The sequence below is a fragment of the Diadema antillarum genome, unplaced genomic scaffold (assembly GCF_040938485.1).
Source record: "Diadema antillarum isolate AM-2024a unplaced genomic scaffold, OU_Dant_1.0 seq00001659_RagTag, whole genome shotgun sequence".
NCBI lineage: Eukaryota > Metazoa > Echinodermata > Echinoidea > Diadematoida > Diadematidae > Diadema > Diadema antillarum.
This window is the reverse complement of record NW_027272359.1, coordinates 909,018-935,657: the sequence shown is the minus strand read 5'-3', so window position 1 is coordinate 935,657 and position 26,640 is coordinate 909,018. Positions and strand designations below refer to the sequence as shown.

The window sequence follows — 26,640 nt, the reverse complement described above, 5'->3', positions numbered from 1 at the left end:
CTTCACCAGAAGACAGCATGTGGCAGAAAAGATAAATATTTTAAATATGTAGTACTGGTCATTTTCCACGTTTCTGTCGTCTTAAATGTCAATGGAATACAAACAAATAGACCAAAATCTGCCATTACCGCAATGTTCGCAAAGATGCGAATGCATGACAGACATTGGGTCTGGCTTGTGTCCACTGCAATATATAGGCTCTATAATGCATTCAGCAACATGTGTGCATCATCAATATCCCTTTCCATATAGAGAGTACAGACAGTAAGCAAAAATATATGACCTTTTCTTCTCGACAAAACCATCAAAATCTTATGTTATTTATTACCCAGCTTCAATCTTAATCCCTTTCCATGACTCAACTGTTGCTGTTGTTTTTTTCAAGGACAAAAGGAAAAGACTCAGAAATGGCAAGACAATTATTTCTTTAAAAAAGTTGAAGGAGAAGAGGTCTGGTTCACATGCACTCTTACCAAGATGAAGAATAAGGGGGAGGGGGGTTGAGGGGTGAGAAGGGGTGCATGGATGAATTTCCGTATCATATGCAATGGAAATATCCAGTGAAGAGGGTGGCGTATCCTCAAGACCTCTGCTCCAATGCCATCTGACTCGAAAGAAATGCCTCCCATGGGAGAAATCTCATTTGGATCATAATGCAGAGATCTCTCAAAGAATTTTGAGAGCATTTTTTTTTTTAAGGTTGCCTGAAAGTCGACACGAGGGAGTGTGGGAGTTGCTCTAATCTCCTCCAGGCTCAGAAGCTTTGGGTGCCCTAAATGGATGACCCTTGGATGAATTATCTGTTGCCATGCCAACAGGAGAGGATGTTTATACCAACCAATGAATCTCTCTTCTTCATGGGGCTATCGCCACTCTAAAGTCATGGGAATGGATGCAATAGTTTGCCACTGAGAAAAATATATGCCTGTGTATATATGTATATTATGTTCAAAGTTGCTTTAGATTATCTAAACCAGGAAGGAACTTTAACAAATCACAACTGATAACCATACGCTCAGAGAAGATAATGAATCTTTGCTTAAAATAGCTTGCAAGACCATGTAACTTTTACCAAATAAAAATATGATGTTTAAAAGGGCATTTGATTTCTTCTTTCTAGCAGGGGACACCGTGAAGACGTGTATCATGCTAAATACACACACTATATATGCAATCTGACACTGGTTAAACAAGGGGAATGACCAGATTTCACAGAAATTGATTGTGTCCGAAATTATTAACAGATATAGACAGAAAGCTTGGTTCTCTTTCAAGTCTACAATTCTTTCTTTCACTGATACAGCAACAACTGCAGATTGGCTAACAACTCATGAATACACTCATGGTTTTGAATAGATGGCTGAAAAAAAAGAAGAAGTTATCTTAATGATAGAAAATGGAATCTCTTCAACTGGATAAAATTTCAAACAAATTTCTTCAGTGTGAATGCAAAAATTTCAATAGAGGGATGCAAAAAATGTAGAGGGATAATGTACGAAATACAACATTGTAGATGACATATTGATTGATACCAGTCCCACCTCACCAATTGGGGTTTCCAATGGTAAAGTTCTACTAGATATCAATACACAGTAATTTAAAAGTGTTACTGTATACGCTATATATTTCGCGTGGGTTTTATTTTCACGAATTTCGCGAGTCGGGAGCTATTCGCGAAATTTAACAACACGCGAAAATATTACCTTCCAAAATGAATCCCTTGCCTTGATGATACGAACATTTCAGTACTAGTATACCATGTCACGGCTTACCGAACAGACCATACTGGCTAAGCTTGTTTACGCACATCCACATCTACTTATGAATACTGTAGAGAGCCAATCCATTATCGCAAGGGGACCACTCGTCAGAAATCTAGCGCGATGGACTTAACCACTTCAAAAATGTTGAATTCTAACTTACTAGTTCGCAGAGTTTGGTAAGTTTTTTTCATGCAGTGTATAGCTAGTATCATTCTTATTTGCTAGTAAGTTGAAAATTCACACTTTCTTTGCCACTTCATATTTTCTCTGGTCCCCTAATCGCAAATTTAACCACTCGCGAAAATGTGTGACAGCGGCAATTCGCGAAAATGCATGTACGCGAAAATTATAGCGTATACAGTATGTACTTCCATTGTACTATCAGGATCTCATAGGCCAGTAATGAAAGGGTGAACATCTACATGTATCTAACAATGGTAACATGATGTAACTGTTACCATAGTTAAAATGTGGTGACTGTAAAAGTAGAAATTTTTGCGGTGTTGAAATTTTCGCGCATTTCGCGCAACCAGAAGCTAGCGCGAAAATAAAAGCATGCGAATATTCTTGCTTGCCATGTTCCAGTAGTTGATGTCTTGATTCTGCGGAATTAAAAACACATGAAACTTTTCTTATCTGGCCGAGCGCAAAAAAAAATTAGTCGCACAAAAATATCCACTTTTACAGTAATTGCCATCACCTCATTGGCATATAACATAAAATACAAGCATTTTCCCTGCAACAGAAGGGCAGGCTTAATTGGGTCTGCTTTTAATCCATAGCACTGATGAACCCAGTTATAAACATGTCATGCTACATTCTAGACACTTAATTGGTTTGATTCCCAGAAAACCTGGCCATAATGGAAAGGGCAGATAGATTCCCTTGTGTGTAACCAGGCAACAGTCCCACTTAAAGGCTATTATGTAGCCATCCAATACTCCCACTCAAAGGGACCATGATGTAACAGTGAGAGATGATGGGGAAAATTTTAGCTTTATTTCTGGACAGTTAGTTTCAGGATATTTATGCAGATAAGCAGTGGTGCAGATTGGTGAAGAAATTAAAGCAGGCCAACTAGCCGAGGAAATGCTAACAACTTCATTATTTTATGCTTGTCACAGACATACACACACACACACAAAAGATCTTTGGGATAGTTTTTGGATCTGCTATTCATGTGCAATATGTGACATATGTGACAAGTCTGGTATGTATCTAAAATAAATCATATTTTCCTCTAACATTTTTTTTTCTTTTTTTTTACACATTTACATAGTAACTATTCAAAAACATGTCACGTGAGTATTTCAGCTAATACAAAAGTGACATACACATGCACATCATCAGAAAAGAAAAACATGTAATGTTTCTTTTTCCCATACAGACTTTCTTTGAAACAACTTTCATTACATAATCTATACATGATAAAGCATCTTTTTCTTTCTCATCTTTTTTTGCCACTACAAAACATTTTCAAATTATTACACGATATCATCTTGCACAACCTATCCAACTAATGTTCAACAGGTAGTTATTTAAATATAGTACTTTCTTTTTGTCATTTCTACACAAAAATGTACACGATATCTTTTGACACCTTTCACAATTCCATATTTTCTTATATACAGCAAGATTAATATGTTCCTCTTATAATACACACAAGGTCAAAGCAGATTGAAAGCATGCTAACAAAGTGCTGGACAACTTAAATAAATACTCTTGTCATACTGTATTTGGTTTTCCTGGCATGCGCTCGTTTGCTATAAACCTAGACACATCTCCAACCTGCGCATATGAAAATAATGCCAATCACACATTCAAAATATTTGCACGTTAGGTAGGCAAACAAGAAACAAATTAATAGATTCCTCTGTGAAATGAATACGCACACTAATGCACTGCAATACACCCCTGTTTTACTGTTTCCATTTTCATCCTGGCACGCCAACTCCTCTCAGCCAACTTTGTAATTGCATTCATGATACACAAAAACTACACATAGGAATTTGAATTTTATGTGGTAAACACACGAAAATATCTTGAGACAAAGAAAGAAAAGTGAAGCAAAAGACACAGAAAAAGAGAGACAAAGGAGAGAGACAAAAAGAAAAAGATGTTTCATCCTTGACGGAATAGCATGCCGTCATCTGTTTTCAACTTTGCATCGAACAGTTTTTATCTCGTATCACTCTCGCATTCGTTCAATAATTGAATTTGAATTTGAATCAACAAATGTCAGATCTCTACAGATGCCATTCATGGATTATCAACAAAGCCATGTGTTGGACCCAGTAGCATGAATACCTTTTACAGTAACAGCACCTTACGATGAGAATAGCTCCTCCAGCATTTGTCCAAACAGCCGATAGGCTGTTGCCACGGTGATGGTATTCACGCAAATTGTTTTGCAGAAGTGCCCTGGGTTAGAAGGTTTACGTTCATCTATTGCATAAATGATGACTATGGTGCTTACAGGAAAAGAGAGAGCGAGAGGAAAAAAAACAACAACCTTCAGACTTTCACCATTTGTAAATGAAAAGGAGAGAGAGAGAGTGAGGGAGGGAGACAGACAGGCAAACAGACAGACAGACAGACTAAAAGACAGTTACATCAGGAAGAAAGTTTGTGCAGTTTCCTAGATTTGTTGCAGCAGGTTTCATTAGCACGCACACAACATCCCTCCCCTCCCTCCTCCCCCCCCCAAAAAAAATGGGATGAATTGCTCTCTAAAATCATGTACAAGTATTCTACATTCTGCCTTATAATACATGTCCAAAATGCAAACATGTGTGTGATCTGTTTGTGAGCTGCATGTGTGTGTGTGTGAGTGTGTGTGTGAGGTAGAAATAAAGAGAAAGTGTATGCATGTGTGTGTGTGTGAGTGTGTGAGGTAGAGAGAGATAGCATGTGTGTGTGCATGTGTGCATCTTCTGTTATCTAACAAGGGCCATCAACTCAAGTACTAAAACCACATTTTGTTTTTCATTTGCTGATGTAGCTTTTCATTATGATTTATTATTCATATTTAGTGTTTCATGAGGAAGAGTAAAAAATAGTCTCTTTCATTTAAGTCTTTTGTTGTCTAGGTTTCACTTAAGTCTTTTGTTGTCTACGTATAATAGTTTGTTTTGGTTGCAAGTTAAATTTTCAAAATCTTCTTGAATGTTAAATTCAAAACTGATTCTTACAATTGGCAACACATTCTAGTAGCAGAAAGTTCCTGCTTCTCTAACATATTAACAAAATTTGTTTAAATTTTTTTTCTGGTTTTATACAGATTCGATTATTTTCAAAAGTTCCATCTAATCTTTCCCTAATGTCAGAAATGCTGTGAATTCACGGTTGCCAATTGAATGGTGTCAGAATGATAAATTACTGCAACAAAAGTCCTAAGAGCTACATGAATTCACAAGATCAGGCTAGTACATTAAGAGGCATTGATATAGCATTCCTACTGCCTAATGATTACATATTGTGCATCCATGCCCCCAATCCCACAAGCCATGTAATCCTTCTTACATCACACATCGATGATCAGAAGAGCTACCGGGCGAAATTTGTAAAAGATTCAGAACATTAAAATGAAATCAGAACTTGACGTAACCAAATCCTGCTCAGGTTACATAATTTGGGTGGATGGTAGACAAGCCTGAAGACAGAACAGATGGGTGTCAGAACAAAAACCAAGCTCACCTCTCTCATTTTTCTTCTTTCCATCAAGAAATTATGAATGCAAAAACTAATCCACAACAAAATCTGCAGCATTATAGTTTTCCATCTCTTCCAGCTGTGGATGGCCTCATTTTGTATGATCCCGCAGCTTAAGAATTCTCAGAGAAATATCTCCCCTTCCGCACCCACCCCCAGCTGTAAAAGCATCTGTCCACTCTCTTTATTCAAGAACTGGGACAAGAATTTCACAGGAGGTTTTCAATGACATGGAAATGTTGCCCCCAAACCAACGATTCCGGAATCTGCATATCACTGTCCAAGACGCTTGCACCATTACAGGACATTAACGTCACATCCTCGTGAAGTTTTTGGCGCTGCAACCTACGTCTGCATTATCTGGCACATCAAAAATTCATTTCAAGGCAAGACAGATACTGACGGCACAGAAAACACAAGTTATAAGATGGACAATGAGATACAGTGGACATTGCGGACGTGTCCTGACATGTCTGGAAGATTGTCTCATCTTTCAAAACTTTTCACAACACACCTCCTCATTCAAGGAAAAAAGAGTGATGGGGAATGTAGGAGATATAATCGACCATCAGCCAACTACACAGATTTCAAATATCCTTAGTCCTCAAACACCTTTCATGTGATAGTACATACGTGGGCAGTCTCTGGATTAAGTCACAGCAGGGAAAAAAGGGTAATTCATGCCTTCATAATGAGGCGTGTTTGCTGCAGCAGTGATTTCTTGTATCGACTACTAGGAAACACTCCTCCCTAAAGTTCAATGAAAATCAAGCTCTGCCCGCTAGAATTGTCCCAGAGGAAAGATTAAATTTATCCCATCTTAAAAATTCTGAAGGATTTGCATCACCTAGTAGCAAGGAAGAGGACCATTGCTCGGCTTCTGATAGTGGCACACCAGCAAAACAACAACCTGCCCTCACTCCACTTCCCAAATACATCTTAATCCTACCAAGCAACCGATGGGGACATTTCATCAAGTTTTCTGTCAGTGAATTTTGCTGACAAATTTGCTCTTGGCTAATCAGATGCAAGGATTTCAGCAGCTTAAAATGGATGTCAGTGACTGACAAGTTTCATGAAACACTGCCCAGATATCTCTCATTAACCCGTTGAGGACGAGTCCCAAGTATACTCGGGCAGGTGTCTATTTGAAATGCGTGTTGTAGCAAAATCAGTCCATCCTCAATGGGTTATTAAACAATCTTGTCACGCTATGACCAATTGGTGCTGAAGTAAAACAGCATGCAGAAAGCTCCTTAGAGTGAACTTTCTTTCACTACAAATTTGGAACTCCCAGCCAGACTGTCTTTGGGAATAACTAATCAGTGTGAAGTTCAATTTCAGACACAACCACTTCATACTCACAACTGGCTCTGAATTTTTTTTTCCATGATAAATATGATATGTGGTAGGTAATGTATCAGAGAGGCATATTACATCATCACTAGTCTATAAATATATGAGCAATTCAGAGTTTTGGGTCACAACAGATGCTGAACAACAGGAACTTGACCAGTACTCAATTCATATCCTGGAGGCATGACCTCATTACAGTACTCCAATCCAGACGTCCCATCCATCTATGTTACCATGACAACACAGACCGTCAATGTCTACTTGTCAACCATCAAAAGAAGGGACTAAATGAGATAACAGACCAATATAAAGTGCAGTCTCAGAATTCCTATCTCTTTATAATCATACTTTGTTGACCAGAAACACCTTACCACAATCAGTAGTAACCTCATTTCAACAGAAGTACTCACATTCAATTGCCAGTGCCTACAAGAACAAATATGACTATGAATCCAATAGATTATAAACCTGACAATATCAACGTATCAAAAATTTCTCTCTCTTGCTTCCATTTATTTATCTAGTCCCAATTAGTTTTTGTTTTTACCATGTTTGTCACTTGATGACAGCAAATATTTCAAGTGCCCATATCCCAGATATGGTGGCATTTGTGTCACTTGTGTGAAAGGGCAACACCACGAGAAAAGTATGGCCCAACATGACAAGCAATTGTGGTACTTTTGGGGTGTGCCAAGAAACTGGGATCGGACACACTTGAGGCAGTTTGTTTGGGGTTCTTTAAGGTTCTTAAGACTGTCAGGACACAGTGAAATATTGGGTTGGGGGGGGGGGGGGAGGCCTAGAAGAAAGCCAAATCTTTTTTTTTTTTTTTTGGGGGGGGGGAGATGAGCAAGTAGGACCATCATAAACGTGCAAAGAGTTTCCAAACTCAATGGAAGAGTTTATAGTACATGAAGGGAACTCAGCTTTGCTTCATACAAATGAGAGAAAAAGTTGAGTGGTTAATGAGGTTGTTATGTAAGGTTGAATCTTGTGTGGAGATCAGAGGTGTCACAGTGTGTTTGCATAGTCATGTGTTGATTTGATTTGATTTGATTTGGTTTGATTGGATAATGATTTGATTCATTCCATACATGTGAAGGACATTGGTTAATTCATTCTGGAGAATGCCAGAGAGAAGTATTGTTTGGTGGCATACACAGATGCACAGAAAAATAAAGAAGCAAAAATATATAATGTATCTCTCCTTAAAAGAAAATGAAGTAAGATTTTATGTGATTAACATACATTGAATGGCAGTGTTAAGAGCTTTTAAAAAAAGCTGATCAGTAAAATATTGCTGCAGATGCATAAGACAGAACCTCTTCCCATGACAACAAAGTAAAAATCTAACACAAATAAAAAAAATGCAAACATCCCTGTAACTGAGCTGTACTGAATGGATTAAATAGAAAAAGGGAGGTTAATAAAATTGTAGATAGCAGCTTCATTCTTGGCACTTCGCATATTATTGATGTCAATCTGAGAACATAGAGGGCAGCACAACACAGTCACAACAGTGATTTGTTTTCACTCTTATCCCAGAGCTGGCTTTGGCAGTTCAATGTTGCTCTATGCCTGCATTTTTTTTTTCATTTGCACAATATTACTGCTGCACTAAGGTCAAAGGTCAAAGAAACTGCACAAGCTTCCTTTTTCTTTCCTACTATTCACTCTTCCATCTCAAGTAAGCAATTACACAGAATCGATCTCAAAATAATACAATGATTTAATGGCAAATGGGTAAAATCATGTTTTTCTAATCACATGAGTACATCATCAGTCACTTTAAATCATCTCCCTTGCAGAATCTCACAACTCACTTTACATCTACACGTGGAGATTGTCTATTCTGAAAACAATGACAGAAATGCCTCAATTTTGATTAAAAATATCTGAGGTATTCTCTCGCAAGACAAGCAGCAATATGGCCACAGTAGTAACGTGAAAATAAAAAAAACAAATTTTAACAATCTCGTAAGAAGAACTCTTGTTAACAATTCCAATTGTGGCACATAATCTTTAAACGAACATCCATGCATGCAAAACAAAAACAAACAAAAAATTTTTAAAAAGTAATCATATTTCACGAGACTTTGATGAAATATGCACAGTGACTCTGAAGATGAAAACACAGCAGGGCCAGAGCAAAGCACCTGAAATTGTTTGTTTGATTGATTGCACACCAACGCATCTGGATGGGAGATGCCTGTTGCCATGGCAACCACAGCCCAGCATCCTCTCCTCCTCTTCCTCCTCTTCCTCTTGTCCTCCATCCCTTGCTCACTGGTTCTCTATGAGACTCTGCACCCGGTGCACCAGCTCCCTGGCAATCTTCAGCACCGCCTTGGCATCGTGCCTCTCAGCCATTTCTGGAAAAATGAGTTGAAAAAAAATAACAAAGAATCCACCAACATGATAAGATGAAAAAATGATTACTTTGGTACGTTAAAGTGATGCAATTCCATGGGAGTCTCCAAGAAAGAAAGAAAAAAAAAGCAATTTTCAAGGGAGTGAAAAAACTTTTTTTATTTTTTGCAACATTTTCGGAAAAAAAAATGAATGGTTATGTTAAATGATGTGGAAACATTGTTTTGCTTTATATTGATGATTACAAGGTTCTAAAACTCAAAGCAGTGCCTGTGATACTCAAAACTGAGTTCGGTGTTTGTTTGTTTTTTGATATGTGTTAATTAAGATACGAGGTCTTGCCACCCCCGGGAGAACAAATGCATCGGTGAAGTTGGCATGATGAGAAGAACTCACCATTGAAGAACTTGATGATGTCTGTGAAGTCCATGTTGTTGTCTAGGATGATGTCACGGTAGTACTCGACCAGGGCCAGGGCGATGAAGAGCACCATCTGGCCCGAGGCGCAGTGTTTGGCCGCCCAGATCGTCTCCCAGACGGAGAAGGTGTCGTCGTAAACCAGCTCTACAACGGAGAGATTAACAGGCAATCATTTCAACCATTTCTGTGCCAGGGACTTTGGACCATGTGTGTAACACTATGGAATTTTCTGTGTCAAACGTCGCTCAAAGCACACAAGGTGTTAAGTGGAATGACCAACTGGAGAATTAGAGGCAGATATGAACTTCGCGAAGGTGTACAGCATTTCAATTCAATAGTTTTATAGAAATACAAAATTTATAATTTTGCAGAGGCATGATATCATTTAGAATTCATATTGTACCTACCTACAAGTGTATGCCGATGTCAAGGAGTATGTACATGAGTGATATCACAACACTTTTTGATAGTGAAAAGAGTGGTTTTGCCCAATTACGTGCTAGAGCTGACATAATTGTGTGACCATTTATTACAAATTTCATTACCACTATCAACATCACAACCACCACTAACAACTACTCAAACTGCCACTACTACAACTACCAACTACTTCTACTACTGGCACATGCCCACCAAATGAGTCACAAATGAATCGGTCATAAAAGCATTTCTGCGAGAATTTCCTCACCGCGCTTGAAATCCAGCAAGAACCACCTGTAGCAGAAGTAGAAGTGGGTGTAGTCACCGTTCTGGTGCATCAGCTCAAACATCTCCGAGTCCAGAATCTGAGGAGAAAAGGCATTACCATATCAGTTATGGAATACCATGGGGACTTAATGGTGCATGTTCTTCCAAACAGTATAAGGTATTAAGTCATATCAGAAAAAGGTCATTTGTCGTAGTTTCCATCGCTTTCTTCAGCTTGATGCAGAGAACAGTACCATACTGGCGGGAAAATGTATCATTGCTCTGATGGGCAGCTAACTACTCTAAAAGTGGATATTTTTGCACAACTAATTTTTTGCCCTCAGCCGGCTAAGAAGAATTTCTTGTGTTTTTAATTCCATGGAATCAAGACATCAAGTACTGGAACATTTGGCAAGCAAAAATATTCAAGTGCTTTTATTTTTGCGCTAGTTTCTGGTTGCGCAAAATGTGCAAAAATTTAAACGCCAAGAAAATTTCCGCTTTTACAGTACAATCATGGGTCACATGAAATGTCATTGATGACAACCATTATCAGTCAATTAACACAGCTACAATAGATCAGCAGTATGACGTAGGGTAGTAAATAAGAGAAGCATACTCTCAGGACATCCTGTATAGTGCTTTAAGTTTTCACAGTAATGGAGCACGCCAACAGTTGCCATGAAAAGAGACTCTTTGGGATCTCTCAAACAAGCACTGCCCAGAAATGATTTGTAAATGTTTTACAGACACTGATTACAAGAAATGGAAAAGTTACATTGTTGTGGGTAGGAGTCCTGTAAATGATCCAAACACGCGTACTCGGAAATGGAATGAATGAAAGCCAATCGCAAATCACCTGAATGAGCGACCTCATGTTTGCGAAGTGCGTGTCCATGGCGCCGCCGTGGGGGAAGTTCTTTGACATGCGCTTCATCAGCTCACAGAAGCAGCTGTACGTCTTGGCCTCTGCGGTGAAAAGTCAATAATCAAGCTTTTTTCTCTCTTCACTGTTTTCATGCATGCAACTCAATGCAACAGGACCAAGATAAACTCAAAGCATGTATAAAATCCAAGATGCAATAGTTACACATTTATGCCCTCAGGTACTTTCATACCTGACATATAATGTATGTACATTTGCCCTCTGCTAACATAACGAGGACTCACAGCAAACTGTAAAAATGTGTAAATAACAAATAAACAAACAAACAAATACAATATCTTATTAAATAAGGTAGAACAGATGGACAAAAACTGAAGATACACAAAAAATAAAAAGAACAAAATAAACAAATACACGGTACGTGAAAATAAAATACAGACATACATACAAGCTAATAGAAAAAGATAATTTACTACTTGAGAGTGAGTTTCAGGTTTCTACTCCCTCCATTCAAAGGGAATAAGAATGACGGAAAGAAGAAAAATAAATAAATCGATAAAATATGAGAGAGAAAAAAAGGAGAAGAGAAAAACTAACCATAACATGAGAGGACCATCATAGCTAAGATCCTCTGGTGTGGCCACAATTGACTATTAAATTACATGTATCTTTTTTTTTTCTTCTTCTTCTTCTTTTTGCTTAAACCACATTTTGTTAATGAGACATAATATGTGACCCGCTACAACAAAATGGTCCTAAAGTCGCGCACGGTCGAAGCCATGAAAATCGAGTTTGAAGTCAGAGCATCAAAATTGGTCAAAACCTTGCGATTTCTGAATTTGACATATTATTAGAGTCTGACATGTCTTCTATCATCTGTCGAAATTTTGAAGCAAAATGATGAAAGGAAAGACCAAAAAATAGCGTTTTTCTGGGCCATGTTTTTTTGGCGTTTCAACGAAGCAGAAACTGGTTCGAACATTTGGAGTGAACGCCACACATAGGCTTCGCCCCTAACAACGACCAGAGTGATCTCATTGGTCAGTTTGCTGCTTGCCGCTAACAGAAGCGTGAAGCTCGCACACTGCCCAGTCGACTGGTGCATGCTGGCGGGGTGCGCTATGCCCAGCCGCTTGTCCTGCCATCCTGGTCACCATAGGCGCCGGAAGTGGGGGGGCAGGGGGGGCGGCCGCCCCCCCAATCCAAAAAGTGGGGGGCAAAACGCATTTTTGCCCCCCCAAAAAGCCCCCCCCCCCCAAAAAAAAAAAAAATAATAATAATAATAATAAAAATAAATGAATAAACAAATAAAATAAAATAAATATGTATATATATGAATAAAAGGGAAAAAATATGGCTACAAACGGCAGCTTTTTGACTGTAAAATGTCAAAATTTTCAAGCTCGCTCGCTTCGCTCGCTCGCATCCAGCAGTTGAGCCCGGTGCGCCTCCCCCTTAATTTCTAAAGCGAAAAACATAGCTACGACGGCAGTTGTTGGACTCTAGAATGTCAAAATTTTCAAGCTCGCTCGCATTGAATCGTTATGCCATTCTCCTAATGTTGCTGACAGTAATTGCCAGTAGTTGCGCCCGATGCCCCCACCCCTTAATTTCCAAAGCGAAAGATAAAATATATAGCTACAAACGGGAGTTTTGGGACTGTAAAATGTCAAAATTTTCAAGCTCGCTCGCTTCGCTCGCTCGCATTGAATCGTTATGCCACTCTCCTAATGTTGCTGCCAGTAATTGCCAGCAGTTGCGCCCGATGCCCCCCTTAATTTCCAAAGCGAAAGGTATAGTTACAAACGGGAGTTTTTGGACTGTAACATGTCAAAATTTTCAAGCTCGCTCGCTTCGCTCGCTCGCATTGAATCGTTATGCCACTCTCCTAACGTTGCTGCCAGTAATTGCCAGCAGTTGCGCCCGATGCCCCCCCCCTTAATTTCCAAAGCGAAAGATATAGCTACAAACGGGAGTTTTAGGACTGTAACATGTCAAAATTTTCAAACTCGCTCGCTTCGCTCGCTCGCATTGAATCGTTATGCCACTCTCCAAACGTTACTGCCAGTAATTGCCAGCAGTTGCGCCCGATGCCCCCCCCCTTAATTTCCAAAGCGAAAGATATAGCTACAAACGGGAGTTTTTGGACTGTAAAATGTCAAAATTCTCAAGCTCGCTCGCTTTGCTCGCTCGCATTGAATCGTTATGCCATTCTCCTAATGTTGCTGCCAGTAATTGCCAGCAGTTGCGCCCGATGCGCCGCCCCATTAATTTCCAAAGTGAAAGATATACTGTAGCTACAAACCCCTTTTTGGGACTGTAGAATGTCAACATTTTCAAGCTTGCTCGCTTTGCTCGCTCGCATTGAATTGTTATGCCATTCTCCTAATGTTGCTGCCAATAATTGCCAGCAGTTGCGCCCGATGCGCTCCCATTTATTTCCAAAACGAAATATATAGCTACAAAACTCCAGTTTTGGAACTGCAGAATATCAAAATTTTCAAGCTCGCTCGCTTCGCTCGCTCGCGTTTTATTGTTATGCCATTCACCTTATGTTGCTGACAGTATATAATTTTTCGATCGTTTCACACCGTCATTCCATAATCCATGTAAGGAAAACTTACAATGTTCCTCAATGACTGCGTTGTTGAATGTATCACATTCCGTAATGTATTGTAGTCCCATTATTGCTCACGCACACATGCACAAGCATACAGACCGTCAAAATTACTTTATGGTTCCCCCCATGTTTCGACCCATACCGTACGCCACTTTACATATATATATATATATATATATATATATATATATATATATATATATATTTATATAATAGATGTGTGTGCGTGTGCGTGTGTGTGTGTGTGTGTATGTGTATATTGTGTAACATATGCATGGTCTAATCTTGAGCCCCCTCCAATGTTTGCCCCCCCAATCCAAAACTGCTTCTGGCGCGCCTGCTGGTCACTGATTGGTCGGTGAGGAGACAGCCGACGCTGTGTTTGAATGAGCATTTCGGGGGTTGCTAGGGCTTGCCTTCTATTGTTCGGAGGTGAAAACTGACTTGCGTGTCCTATGATCGTGATTGCGTCGCAAGGAGAACTTTTCGGGCGCTTTTCTCGAAACAGTGATTTCCCAGATGTATCGACATGCTCTCTTTTAAACATCGATATCTCCGCAGCCGATTATTTTTATATGATGTGTTATTTATCAATTTAAAGCAGAAAGATTAGGAATTTGTGTCATGCAATTTTCAAATAATCGACCTCGCCCGACTTTAGGATCATTTTGTTGTAGCGGGTCACATATACACACAGGAAAGCACGGATCTGGCATAAGCTTTCACAGACCAGAGTTTCTCATGATTACATGTCTGTTCGCAGCCTAGAATCCTTTAACAGTTTGGCATATCATATCCAAGCAAAGTACAAATGAACCATTGCAAAAATCAACACGACTATCATTTTCACAAAGTGTAATATCAAAACAATGCAGGGCACAAGCATGTATGAAGCGTAAAGTTGCAAATAATTAGACAGTGTCTCACCAATTTTTCCACCTAGTGGAGATACATGAAAAAACAATGATATGCATTAGAAGATTCTATGAAGATTACATTTATGTTATGGGAGAATTGGTACAAATTTGAACATTTATTGGTAGCAGAATATACACATTGAACCCTTACTCAGATTTTATTATGCATCCACTACAAAGGAATTTGTGTGACAAAAAAAAAATAACAGGTTTTGTTTTTTAAGAAAGGATTAGTTTGTTGCAACTTACACTGTACCCTTCATAAGCTAACATTAATTCTGATTATTGATATGATCTCACAAAGAATCTTTTTCATTAAGGGAATAATTGCCATGCTCACATAACAAAATACACAACTTCTTCATCCCTTACCAATACAAAGAAAGGCACAATATAACACCAGCAGGGCATCTCTCTGCAACTTCAACATATTGAAACGAGTTTCATAATGGCCCACAAACAGGTCACAGCCGATAAGATCAGGCAGTATGTATTGTGCCCACTTTTTAGCAGAATTTGATGTTTTTCAAAGGCATGAAACCGTCAAGAATACTCTGCTGGATATTTTGTTAGTGTCTGCTTCAAACTTAATGGCAACTATATACATCTACATCTACATAAGTCACTTTTTATGAACTTAGGTTTCATAGAGATCAGAGAGACAAGGTGTCTGTTCTAATACTTTGGATTTGTATCTCAAATAATATAACAAAGATATTCCACAAATAATGACTAATGCCTCATATGAGGCGGAGAAACATGAAAATATCTGTATGTAATAGGTATTACAGAATGTTTGCAACAGAAAGCATATTTGCCTAGCAGCATGAAATCTACGCATGAAATATGTATCAAACTTAGCCATGAACTGCACAATGCTTTTCGAGGTCAAAAGTGACACAAAACAGTTTCGAGCATGCCACAGACCCAGGTATCTCTCAAAGACGCAGTGGTGGGGGGATGGGGGTGGTCAGGGAGGTGGTGCATGGGGGGGGGGGGGGGGGGGGGGTCTGCTCCAATGTGGGGGGTACTTACCGTCGTCCAGAATGACCAGTAGTGGAGCAACCAGGTCACACATGCCCTGGACGTAGCCCACGTCCAGGTGTTCCCAGACGTAGGTACACATGACGTTGCGCAACTTCTCCAGGTTGGCCGGGGTGAAGTAGTGGTAATTGCGGTCGCAGCGCTGAACGTCCTTGTCGATGCGGTGGAGATTCAGACTGAAGGAGTCTAGGAGTTCATTCTAGATAACAAGAAAGGGGGTAGGGGTAGGGAAAAGAGATGAATGTACATTTGTCATGCAGATGTGGTGAACTTGATTTTTAGAAGATGTGCACGTAATTGAATATTAAATATAGAATATAGATTATCAAGAACAAAATGTAAGTGTAACAGAAAAACTAAAAAAAAAGAAGTTTTCTGTCAAGATGATATCTACTGGTAACCGAAAAAATCGACATGACAGTAAAAACATAATGTGATGTAATTTTAAGTTCGTTGTGCTCATTGTGCACACAGGTTATGTCACTGCCACATATGACACAAGTCTTGAGTGGTTTTCATTGACTACATTTTTTAAAAAGGTGCACATTTAACATCTTGTCTTCACAATTCTGCGAGCAGGGCAACAACTGCAAAATTACCTGGGATAACCTGCAGATTCAGATAAAAAGCACACACATAGTTTTTCATGTCCCCTCCCCCACAGCTAGACTTTAAAAAATATTCTCCCTCCATCTTTTTAGCTCTGTAACACATCCAAAGGAATATATTCAATTCTCAGGATTTGAATGAGCCACAATAAGCAGAACTTTTACAACTTTATCTTCAGAGTCAAACATGGAAATGCAGTTCATCCACAACTATCATTACTCTGGGATTCCATGAAAGAACTTAAAAGCTAAATTGACCATCCCTGCCATCTTTTTGCTTTTCTATGTCTGCTTTGAAAAATAATAATGTGTTTTCTTTTTGCAATTGTGTATAATGCTGCTCTGGCAAAGAAATGCAAATGAAAATGAAAAATGAGCTTTGATGAAATAGAATAGAATACCACACTGGGTGAACAGTGTGTGGAAGACTGCATTGACTAGTGTTAATCTATAGATTCCCATTTATGTAACTCTCATTGGTATAGTACATGGTTCACTCAATCTCAGTAGACAGGGGGTTAATAGACACTCACAGTGTACACCCCTCCATTGGAGGAGGCGGGGGATGCTGTGCACATGTCTGCCACAAGGTGACCCGATGACTCTGGGATGTTCAGTCCCTTCATCTCCAGGACCGGATCCGCACTGCTCCGGCTGGAGCCGGCCGCCCCCTCTCCCTCCTCCTCCCCCTCCCCAGCTCCGTCTCCGTCTCCCTCCTCACGCTGGTTGTCATGGTGACGATGATGTTCGTCATCCTCATCCTCCTCCTCGGTGGACTTCCCATTGACCAGCTCCACGGTGATGGCCTTGCCGTCTCCGTTCCGGGCGATGACCTCGGCCCCGCCCTGCTGCTCCTCCTCGTCTTCCTCCTTGAAGAGCGTCTTCTTGTGGGCGTCGGCATCGTCCATGTCGCTGCCGATGTCACCGTTATGACCTTCGTGGATCACCTGTGGAACATAAGAGCAGCGTAAAGATTCAGCGGGGTATAACCACTTCCTGCCAAAGACTGCGATGTCTGAAAAAACATTATCACTGAAACAACCAAATGAACCTAATATTTTCTTGGCATTATCAATATAACACTGAAGTTTTTTCTTGGCATTATAAGGAAAACACCAAATGAATCTCAAGTTTGCTCAGTATAATCAGCAAAACACCAAAAGAATCTCAAGTTTTCTTGCCATCACAAGGAAAATATAAAAAGGATCTCACATTTTTGGGGCATTATTTGGAAAACACAGGGACAGAAAACTAGACTCTCAACCATTTGGCTGACAGGTAAGAAAAAAATAGAGGGGATATTCTACAGCAGAGACACAAACAGAAATGAACAGCACACACATAAACAAAACTACCAACTGACGCAGTCTCTCTCGTTTGTATAACATATGTACCTGGTTTATACCATTTATTGATTGCTACTCATCACCTGGGGCAGATCAGAATGGGACATCATTATTCACTCATTGTGCAGACACTCTCCAGAACCAGACTTATCAAAACATTTTCCACAATTTGACCAAAATGAAACACCCTAAGAAGCATTAATAGTCTGCTTCCTGCGACAAACAAGACATAAAGGTGATTTTACTTCAATTTTATTTCTAAATCTAAAGACGGTATCTACAGAGTGTTGATCAAAGTAGAGGAGATCTGGGGGGTGTTTCATCAATGTTTGTCAGCGCTGACAACTTGAATCACCATAGTAACAGTCAGTGACCAGAGCATCTCAGCCAATCAAAACCAAGGATTTTGCAGAAATTGTAAGCGCTGACAGTTGTCAGCGCTGACAAACGTTGATGAAACACCCCTTGAAGACAAGTCAAAGTTCACATTTGGGAAGCTCACCTCCCGCGAATCGTAGGAGAAGGTGGATGACGTGAGGCGAGAGCTGTGCCGACTGCCGTCCGTGATGCTGGAGGCGTCGCCGAAGCCCTCGTCGCTGCCCGGCGGCGACATCTTCTCCGTGGGGATGACCTCGCAGGGGATGTCGGCCGACACCTCGCTGCCCAGGCTCCGCCCAGTCTCAGTTTCCAGCGTGTCCTGCCGCAGACTCCTGCAGCGACTGCATACGAATGAGTGACAATTCCCAGAATTAAAAGAGAAAGAGAGAAAAAAAAAATGTGTGAAAACTCATTCTAATGAAACTCTATTAACTTGTTCACTGACGCAAAGGATATTCAAGATGAGACCCAATGTCCTCATAAAGGGATACTTTTCATACTAGAGTGCAATTTCCCTTTTGATCTGTGACCTTGTATGTATGAGTGGTGTGACAAGGCCATAACCACAACAAGAAAAGTGTGAAAACTCATTTTCAGAACACCCTTTATGAATATGCATGCGAGTAATGAATCAAGCCACTTATGCATATGCTTGATTACAAGCACGAACTCCCTATATTCAAAGAGTATGCACAAGGTACCATGTGCTCTACAGTATGTCCCCAAAAAAAATTACAATCGGATTTTCGCATTGATAACTTTCAAAATGATTACAACAGTCTGAATGCTATTTCAGGGTATGAAAATAAAACTCCTTACCTGCATCTTGCAGAATACCCCATTCAATTCGATTAAGTGGTCACAGAGATATACGGATCGTTGTGAAGTATGTCATGGGTCCGTTCTTCCAAGTTTAGCACTTACGGATGCGCTTAGCATTTTGCAAGGCGTGAGCACAATGGACAAATCTTGGAGGGAAGGGATTCTTCACGTGCTCTACAAAAATCCTAATTTCTCTGTGACAGCTGAAGCAAATCAAATGGGGTTTTCTGTAAGATGTACGTAATAAGTTATAGTTTTACACCTTGAAATTGCATATTCATTGATTCACTGTTTTTAAAGTTATTATTGCAGAAAATCTGACTGTATTTTTTTTTGACTAACAGTAGATCCTGTGTGTGCATGCACAGTTTGTGATCCTGTCTGTGTGGCATGCTATGGAGTGTTTAACCCGTTGAGGATGGGCTGATTTTGCTACAACACACATTTCCCACAGACACCTGCCCGAGTATTCTCGAGACTCGTCCTCAATGGGTTGATATGGGTGTGTCATCCTGATGCTGATTCTAATGACCCCGTCACTCACCCCATATGTCATACAACAGTCATGATATCAATAATGCAGGGCTCGACACTAACGGGGGCCCGGTGGCCCGGGGCCACCAAAAACGCAAGTCGGGCCACCAAAATTTCAGAAACGAAGAATTTGGTGGCCTGTTCGGGCCACCAAAAAAGGTCGGATGTTTGCCTTTGGGCCACCAAAAATAAAAGTTAGTGTGGAGCCCTGAATAATGGCTTTAATATTTTCAGAGGGAAAGTGAAGGCAATGTTCTATCAAATATCCAAAAGGAGCAGTTTTCCAATATACTACACTATCGCTCTCCCATAAAGCTTCTACCATCATTACACATGCGGTGAGGCAGGGTCAGAATAAAAAAAAAATGTGTGAAAACTCATTTTCATAAGATTATCAAATGGAATTGAATTAGAAATGCTTCTTAGTTTCATGAATGCAAATTGAAGACAACATTCTATCCAACACCCTAATGAAGTTTCTTCTCTTTTCTCTCGCCGACATGCTTCTACACATACTGACTGTGTAGGTGGGGTGGCAAGGACACAGTGTAAAAAAAAAAAAAATACTCAATCTCATTTAAATTACACCATTCATCATGATGGTACCAGAAATGGCTTTCATTACCACCGATAGAATCTGAAGACAAGTTATCTACAATATCCAAGTGAAGTAGGTTTCCTTACACTTTGACTTTTCTTCCAAACAAATCCTCAACCGACTGCACAAGTGGTGTAAAAGACAAACATGATACGATCATTTTCAAAAGGAAAATAAAAAATCAAATTGACTGACATAACACTTCAAAACAACAAAAACCTGAAGAGTGTGTGGTTCTACCGGTGGCAGGTGAAGACATAATTAAATTACGTGATTTTCTTTACACTCTAGTACTCTGCTCGGAGGACCTTCTATCATAATTCTATTAATCATAGGTTAAGAAAGTGAAAAGTTACGAATGCTTAACTTCATAATACTATTTATGAAAGCACTAGACAAAAAAATGTACATCTCCTAACACAAGATAAAATCATTTCAGCTTGCATTCCACCAAACTCAAGCCTTATCTATTTGTACATTTCTTCCTGACAAGCTATTCTGTAAAAGTATAAAAAGATTATTACTTGAATGTCATTCCTTGACACATTATTCATACCCAAAGCAATATTATCTCTCAATGAACCCGTTGAAGACGGACTGATTTTGCCATAACATGCATTTTCTATAGACACCTGCCCGAGTATACTCGGGACTCATCTTCAACGGGTTAAAGTGTGGTACAACATCAACCAGACAACATCATAACTGACGATGCAAGTTTTATCCTTAATTCATGTTTTCTGTTGATGTACCTCTGAATGTTTCAAAAACCAAAAACAATGATCCAAAAACATAAAAATTGAATTGTTTGGACTGCTAGTACATTTGCTATGAGAACATTTTTGAAGTCCTACAAAAGTCACAGATAAAAGTGAGGTCTGATTCAATGACTGATGGCTTTTTTGTTTGCTGCACAATAGGAAAGATACCTCGACATAGTTTACACTATTTCTGATTCAAGACTAGTCTTTGATGGCCAATAGGTGATCTATCACTTGGTCTAATAGCCATTTAGTCTCAACCCACATGGTCTAATCCCATTTCGTCTACAACCAATTCATCTAATGACCATTTAGTTCTAATTGCCACTTAGCCTCATTACCAGTTGGTTTACTTCCAGATGGGCTATGCCCATTTTGTCTAATACCCACAGTTTATTAGACAAAATGGAAAAAAATCTAAGGAGAACAAAACTGCGATTAGACTATCTGGTCATTAGACGAAACGATAATTACCCAAACTGGGCATTAGACCAAGTGAGGATTAGACCAAACGGCATTAGACGTAATTGATCGTAGACCAAATGAGCTTAGCTGTAGTGATGTTAGACAAACTGGGAAGTAGACCATCTGATATTACACCAAGTGGCAAAAAACCACCCAATACACATCTAAATCTATGGCTTTTAATTTTTCCCTTATGACGATCATATTGCTTGTCCCACTGGAAAGGCAAATGAGAAGGGAATTAGGGATCCTCCTAGTCAGAGCATGGTAATCTTTTTTAGTCCTGACCTCAAAACCACGTAGTCCTCTTTCTGGACCAGGTCCTGCTGCTCTTTGGTCAGGTCTGCCTGGTCCACCTCCTGGATCACCTCGCCACTCTCCACGTACTCGTCGTTGTCGTCGTCGATCTCGAAGACCTCGCTGTCCAGGCTTGGATCATGACCTACCACGCCGTAAATAGAAAAAATGGAAATGATTTGAAAATGGAAGGTGTGAATGAATAATGCCATTGCAATTCATCCCTTTAAGAAGGAAATATTAAAGATCTATGAATGATACATGCACCGACGTAAAGGTTAAAAGAACGTTTCTTTCATGCTGACTTACACCAGGGTCCCATTTCATAAAAAGTTGCTATGATAGCAGCTCTTGCTGACATGGCAATTGTCATGGTAATGACAAGAATCCATGTTCCTGATTGGCTGTTGCTATGGGAAGTTGCTACCCTAGCAAGAGTTGCTATCCTTTAAAAACATCCTTTACGAAATGAGGCAATGGTGTGTGACCAGAAATGAAGGTCTATGAAAAATCTGCAATGCTGCCCTCTTGTGGCAGAACTGTGCAACAGGAAGCTCTTTTCTTTCTTTTTTTCTTGCAGTGATGCATAAACATAAGCAGATATCCCCTCTTTTCAACCTTATACATAAGCACACACATAAATACACATGAAGTACATACACACACACAGTGTTATCACATGCCTATTCTTCTGAAGACAACAAAATAGCATTCTTTCATTGTGTGCTTGTCCTCAGACACCGAACCATATTTACACACACACTTTATGATACTTGCAACTACAGAATGTAAACAGTGTAACGACTATTGGGGGGAACCTTTGCACTCGCCCTCAGTTGTAAAAGCTATTCCCACCTTTTAAAATCAAACATAAACATGCAGAGGCATGAGAAACACAAATTCCCTCACAATTACTTTTACCCAGTGCCAGTAATTTTGATTTATTCCAAAATGGAGATCATTGGGGCCCATAAAGTCCTGCTCTGAGGTCACTTCTACCAGCACATATCTCAAAGGCTTGGTTTGACATTGGCTCAAGGACCAAACAGCTAGATGATTTCTCACATGAGGGAATACCTCTGCCACAGATGTAAAAATCCTATGACTTTTGTAACACGAGTAGGGAGATATAGTTACATGTGTGTCATGGTGACAAGCTTGTGCACGCAATTGCGGAATACAATCATCTCTCTAGTTTTCTTTTGTACATTTCTGAGTGTTGGCACATGCTACAGTATGTAAACGATTCTATTGATTTTCTCATCAGGATATCAAAGATACGTATTGTTTACCATCCTGATGGCACAATTTGAGAAATTGTCTAACTTTGATAATTGAGCCTTAATAAAGATGCTTCAAAGTATGAAAAAAAAATGCTCAAGCATATAAAAGATATGAAAACTATGCCGTTACTATCGAAAGACCTATGCACAAATATAACCATGCTTATAAAAGGTTTATTACTGGAAAAGTGAATATGTTCAGGCGACTAATTTTTCACGCTCAGGAGGGTAAGAAGAGTTTCTCGTGTTTTTAATTTTGCAGAATCCAGACATCAACTACTGGAACATAAGGCAAGCAAAAATATTTGTGAGCTTTTATTTTCACGCTGGTTTCTGGTTGCGCGAAATTCGGGAAAATTTCAACACCGCAAAAATGTCCACTTTTACAGTACTAAGTTTATTCAGTACTACTGTCTTTGGGTAATACTGAGTATAGTAAATCTGGTCATTCACATTCTTTGTTTTTAAATCATTGAGCAGAGATATCAAGTCGAGAGAGCATATGAGCCTGAGAATTTGCAGCGCGTGAGCACCACCTAAGGCACTACTCCATCTACAGAAACCCGTAGTCCCGCACACTGACCTGTGAGTGGTATCTGCCCCTCTGAACTATTCTCCGATGACAGTTTGGCCTGCTGGTTATCCTTATCCCGTTGCCTTATGATAGCTTCAACAGCCATCCACTCAGCCAAGATCTGTTCGTAGTTTAGCCTGACGCCCTCGTCTACGCCGTTCCTCTCTTCCTCCGTGGAGTTGAATTTGTAGTGACCCAGGAGATATGGCCACACCTAGGACAATACAAAAGTATGACTTATGCGAGTTCAGGCAAATGAACCTAACATGTAATTAGTACACTTGACAAACTATGAAGCAGAACAGTCTTGTTCACATAGCGTAATTATCAGTGGCACTATGACATCAGCTGTGCATCGGAATAGGAGCTCATGTTCTTAAAAGATCCCAGGAATAAGCTTAAAAAGATATTTTTCTGACAAGCTAGTTTGTATTTTTAAAGAGTTGCACTTTTCTATGTCTTCCTTTCTCACGATAGATTGCATCACTGTAATCTAAGCATACCACTCTGTTTTATTCTGATACGACCCGACTATGCAAATATCATACTTATAATATTCTGTAAACTTATATTATATTATATCCCTCATGTAAAGCTTCTTGCCATAGGATTGTACAGAGCACGAACATGGTGTAGTTTTACTAGCTAGCTACGAGCAGCTGGATGCGGTGCAATTGGTTACTAGCCAGCGTGATATAGTACTTTTGGGAATCCACGATTTGCACCCATCGTGATCGTGTGATCGATATCTACATTTCTCACTTAAGAATGTACGCAGTGCGCGTAGTAGCGATACTTTTGAGCGACAGTCCTGTGGCTTGAAGCTAGCTAGCTAGCGCTAAGAGAGCGCGCGGTGTGATGTGCGACAGCATTACAGATATCTGTGTGGTGCGATGGCGTGGCCGGTCGGTGTGTAACGTGTGGACGTGTGATACGTGATCAATGCATTCAGCTCAATTGACAAAGTGACTGCTTCCAGTAACGGAAGAATGATCGCAGGAGGACACCATATCAGGTACGAATTAGGAATAAACTAAAACTGATTTTGAAGATGATCTGGGTAACGAAGCCGCTTTAGGCCTACTTCTAACGTAGTCCTGGACCTCGATCTTTCGGAGTTTTGCACGCTGTAGTGTAGCTCGTGTGTAGGAATCAACAACAGCGCAGCGGTGTCGTTCGCTACGCGCTGCACGCACTGCTGCTGCACTGCTACAGCCTAACGTTAGATTTATCGTTCACGAAACCTGCACACTTTTCCAAAAGGGAACCGTCATTACTCTAGTAAAATGCTCGAGAGGGATATAAAACAAATATCGACTGCTTTCTTTCGGGCCATGGTAAAACTATTTGACCTCGGTGATGTCTCAACAGTGCCATGTCCCTCGACTTCGTCTCGGGACATAGCACTGTTGAGACATCACCTCGGTGCAAATAGTTTTACCATCTCCCTCTGCAGCAGTCGATATTTGTATATTATCCATTGTGATGTAATTTATGTATTCAATTTCTGTGAAATATTTGTATGTTTTTCATGGAAATGGAAAAAATGAATGAATGAATGAAATGAATGAAGCAAATATTACAACTGTAAATATTTTACACCTATACCAAGATGATCAAATAAATATCCCCATAGGAAAGTTTTGTGTATTTCATTTTACAAAGTTATCACAATCCACATGTGAATATTGTCACCAGGACATACTGACTTAAAACATCATTTGATTCTTAAAAACGTCTTATTCATCGTGTCTGAAAGCAGACGCCTTCTGTGCACCCCAACATTGACAGAGTCATATCATGCAGCACCTATCAAAAGACAGTACATTGTATATGATTCCTTCTGTCGGTGAAGAAGGCAGACAGTCTCTTTCTGAAAAAAAAAACCCTACATCAAGTCCCTCCCTCTCAAGCTACAGGATATGTCTACCTCCCAAGAGATGGACAAGGCATGGGTAGTACACGCAGCCCATTCACTTCCCCAAGACCACACCCTAACCCCTTCCGTCTTTATCATTGTTGACAACAATCAACATCAACCCCTTGCTTTTAAAGGGATGATATAGTATTGGTTGAGGTCAGGATTCAGCATTTAATGTTTTGCGAGATATTTAAAAACCACTCTATGAAATGTTACAGAGCATACAATTTTATGGGAAACTGAAAGTTTATCTGATGAAAATCGGTTTTGAAATGACTGATGTATGTATATCCTTATCGCCCAAAACAAGAAACTTTCACACAGCAAAAAATATAAATTAAACATATAACTTTGGGTAGAGAAGAATCATCCACGGTAGGAGTGGCAGACGTTGTTTTCCTCGATTGCACTCCAGCGACTAGATCATTTGTACATGTACCGGTATACATTAAAGGGTGTGTACAGTTGTGGTTGAGGTGAGGATTTAGCTACTAATATTTTGCGAGATATTCAGAAACCACTCTATGAGATGTCAAAGAGCATGCAAATCTAGGGGTATCAAAAGTTTATTTGATGAAAATTTGTTTTGAAATGGCTGAGATATCCAAAAACAAGGTGAAACAAAGATATCCTAATAAAAGGCGTGGCCCGTCACCTTTTATTATTATCACTTTTTTGGATATCTCAGCCATTTGAAAACCAATTTTCATCAAATAAACATTGAATCCTTCTTAAAATTACATGCTCTTTCATATTTCATAAGAGGTTTCTCATTATCTCAATTAGGAATGTTATAAACCTGAATCCCCACCTCAACCAGTACTGTACAGTCCCTTTAATAGCATGCACTTGTGCTGCAATAAAGTGAGTTTAAATAAATCCCAGAGCTACAGTTGGGGGTTGTTCTCACCTCTCTCCTGATTTCGTGATCCATGCCGCCGAAGTAGACTAACCTCATGACCTCGGCCTCGTCGATGTCATCCGGGGAGTGGAAGAACTCCGCCCACTTCTCGCAGGTCAGCCCCAGGGAGGCGTCGCTGGGCGTCTCCATGGTGATGATGACGGGATGGACGAGACCGGAGAGGTGGGTGCGGACGGTGCGGAGATGCCTGCAGTGCGCCAGCCCTGATCGAGGTCAAAGGGCAAGAACAATAAAAGGTAAAATCAAACTCCGCTGTAAATTTTATGGTTAGAATAGGAGCAGGCAGAAAATATCATCATCTCTTTTTTGTTCCCATTTATGCAAAAGACAATCGCTGAAATAAAAAAAGGTGTGCGA

At 39.9% G+C, this 26,640-nt stretch overlaps 1 protein-coding gene across 1 annotated transcript in view; it reads right to left on the bottom strand.

Annotated features, from left to right (window-relative positions):
* Positions 1 to 8,214: 8,214 nt before the first annotated feature.
* Positions 8,215 to 26,640, bottom strand: part of LOC139711430 (small G protein signaling modulator 1-like) — a 133,161-nt gene continuing 114,735 nt past the window's right edge. Inside the window, exons 15-24 of the mRNA XM_071623313.1 lie at positions 26,272 to 26,486; positions 23,450 to 23,654; positions 21,575 to 21,728; positions 18,231 to 18,447; positions 16,916 to 17,329; positions 15,766 to 15,973; positions 11,167 to 11,276; positions 10,309 to 10,405; positions 9,597 to 9,764; positions 8,215 to 9,202 (exon numbers count right to left, since the gene is read on the bottom strand). Coding sequence (XP_071479414.1) covers positions 9,114 to 9,202; positions 9,597 to 9,764; positions 10,309 to 10,405; positions 11,167 to 11,276; positions 15,766 to 15,973; positions 16,916 to 17,329; positions 18,231 to 18,447; positions 21,575 to 21,728; positions 23,450 to 23,654; positions 26,272 to 26,486 — 1,877 coding nt within the window. The 3' untranslated portion in view covers positions 8,215 to 9,113. The remainder of the gene's footprint in view (positions 9,203 to 9,596; positions 9,765 to 10,308; positions 10,406 to 11,166; positions 11,277 to 15,765; positions 15,974 to 16,915; positions 17,330 to 18,230; positions 18,448 to 21,574; positions 21,729 to 23,449; positions 23,655 to 26,271; positions 26,487 to 26,640) is intronic.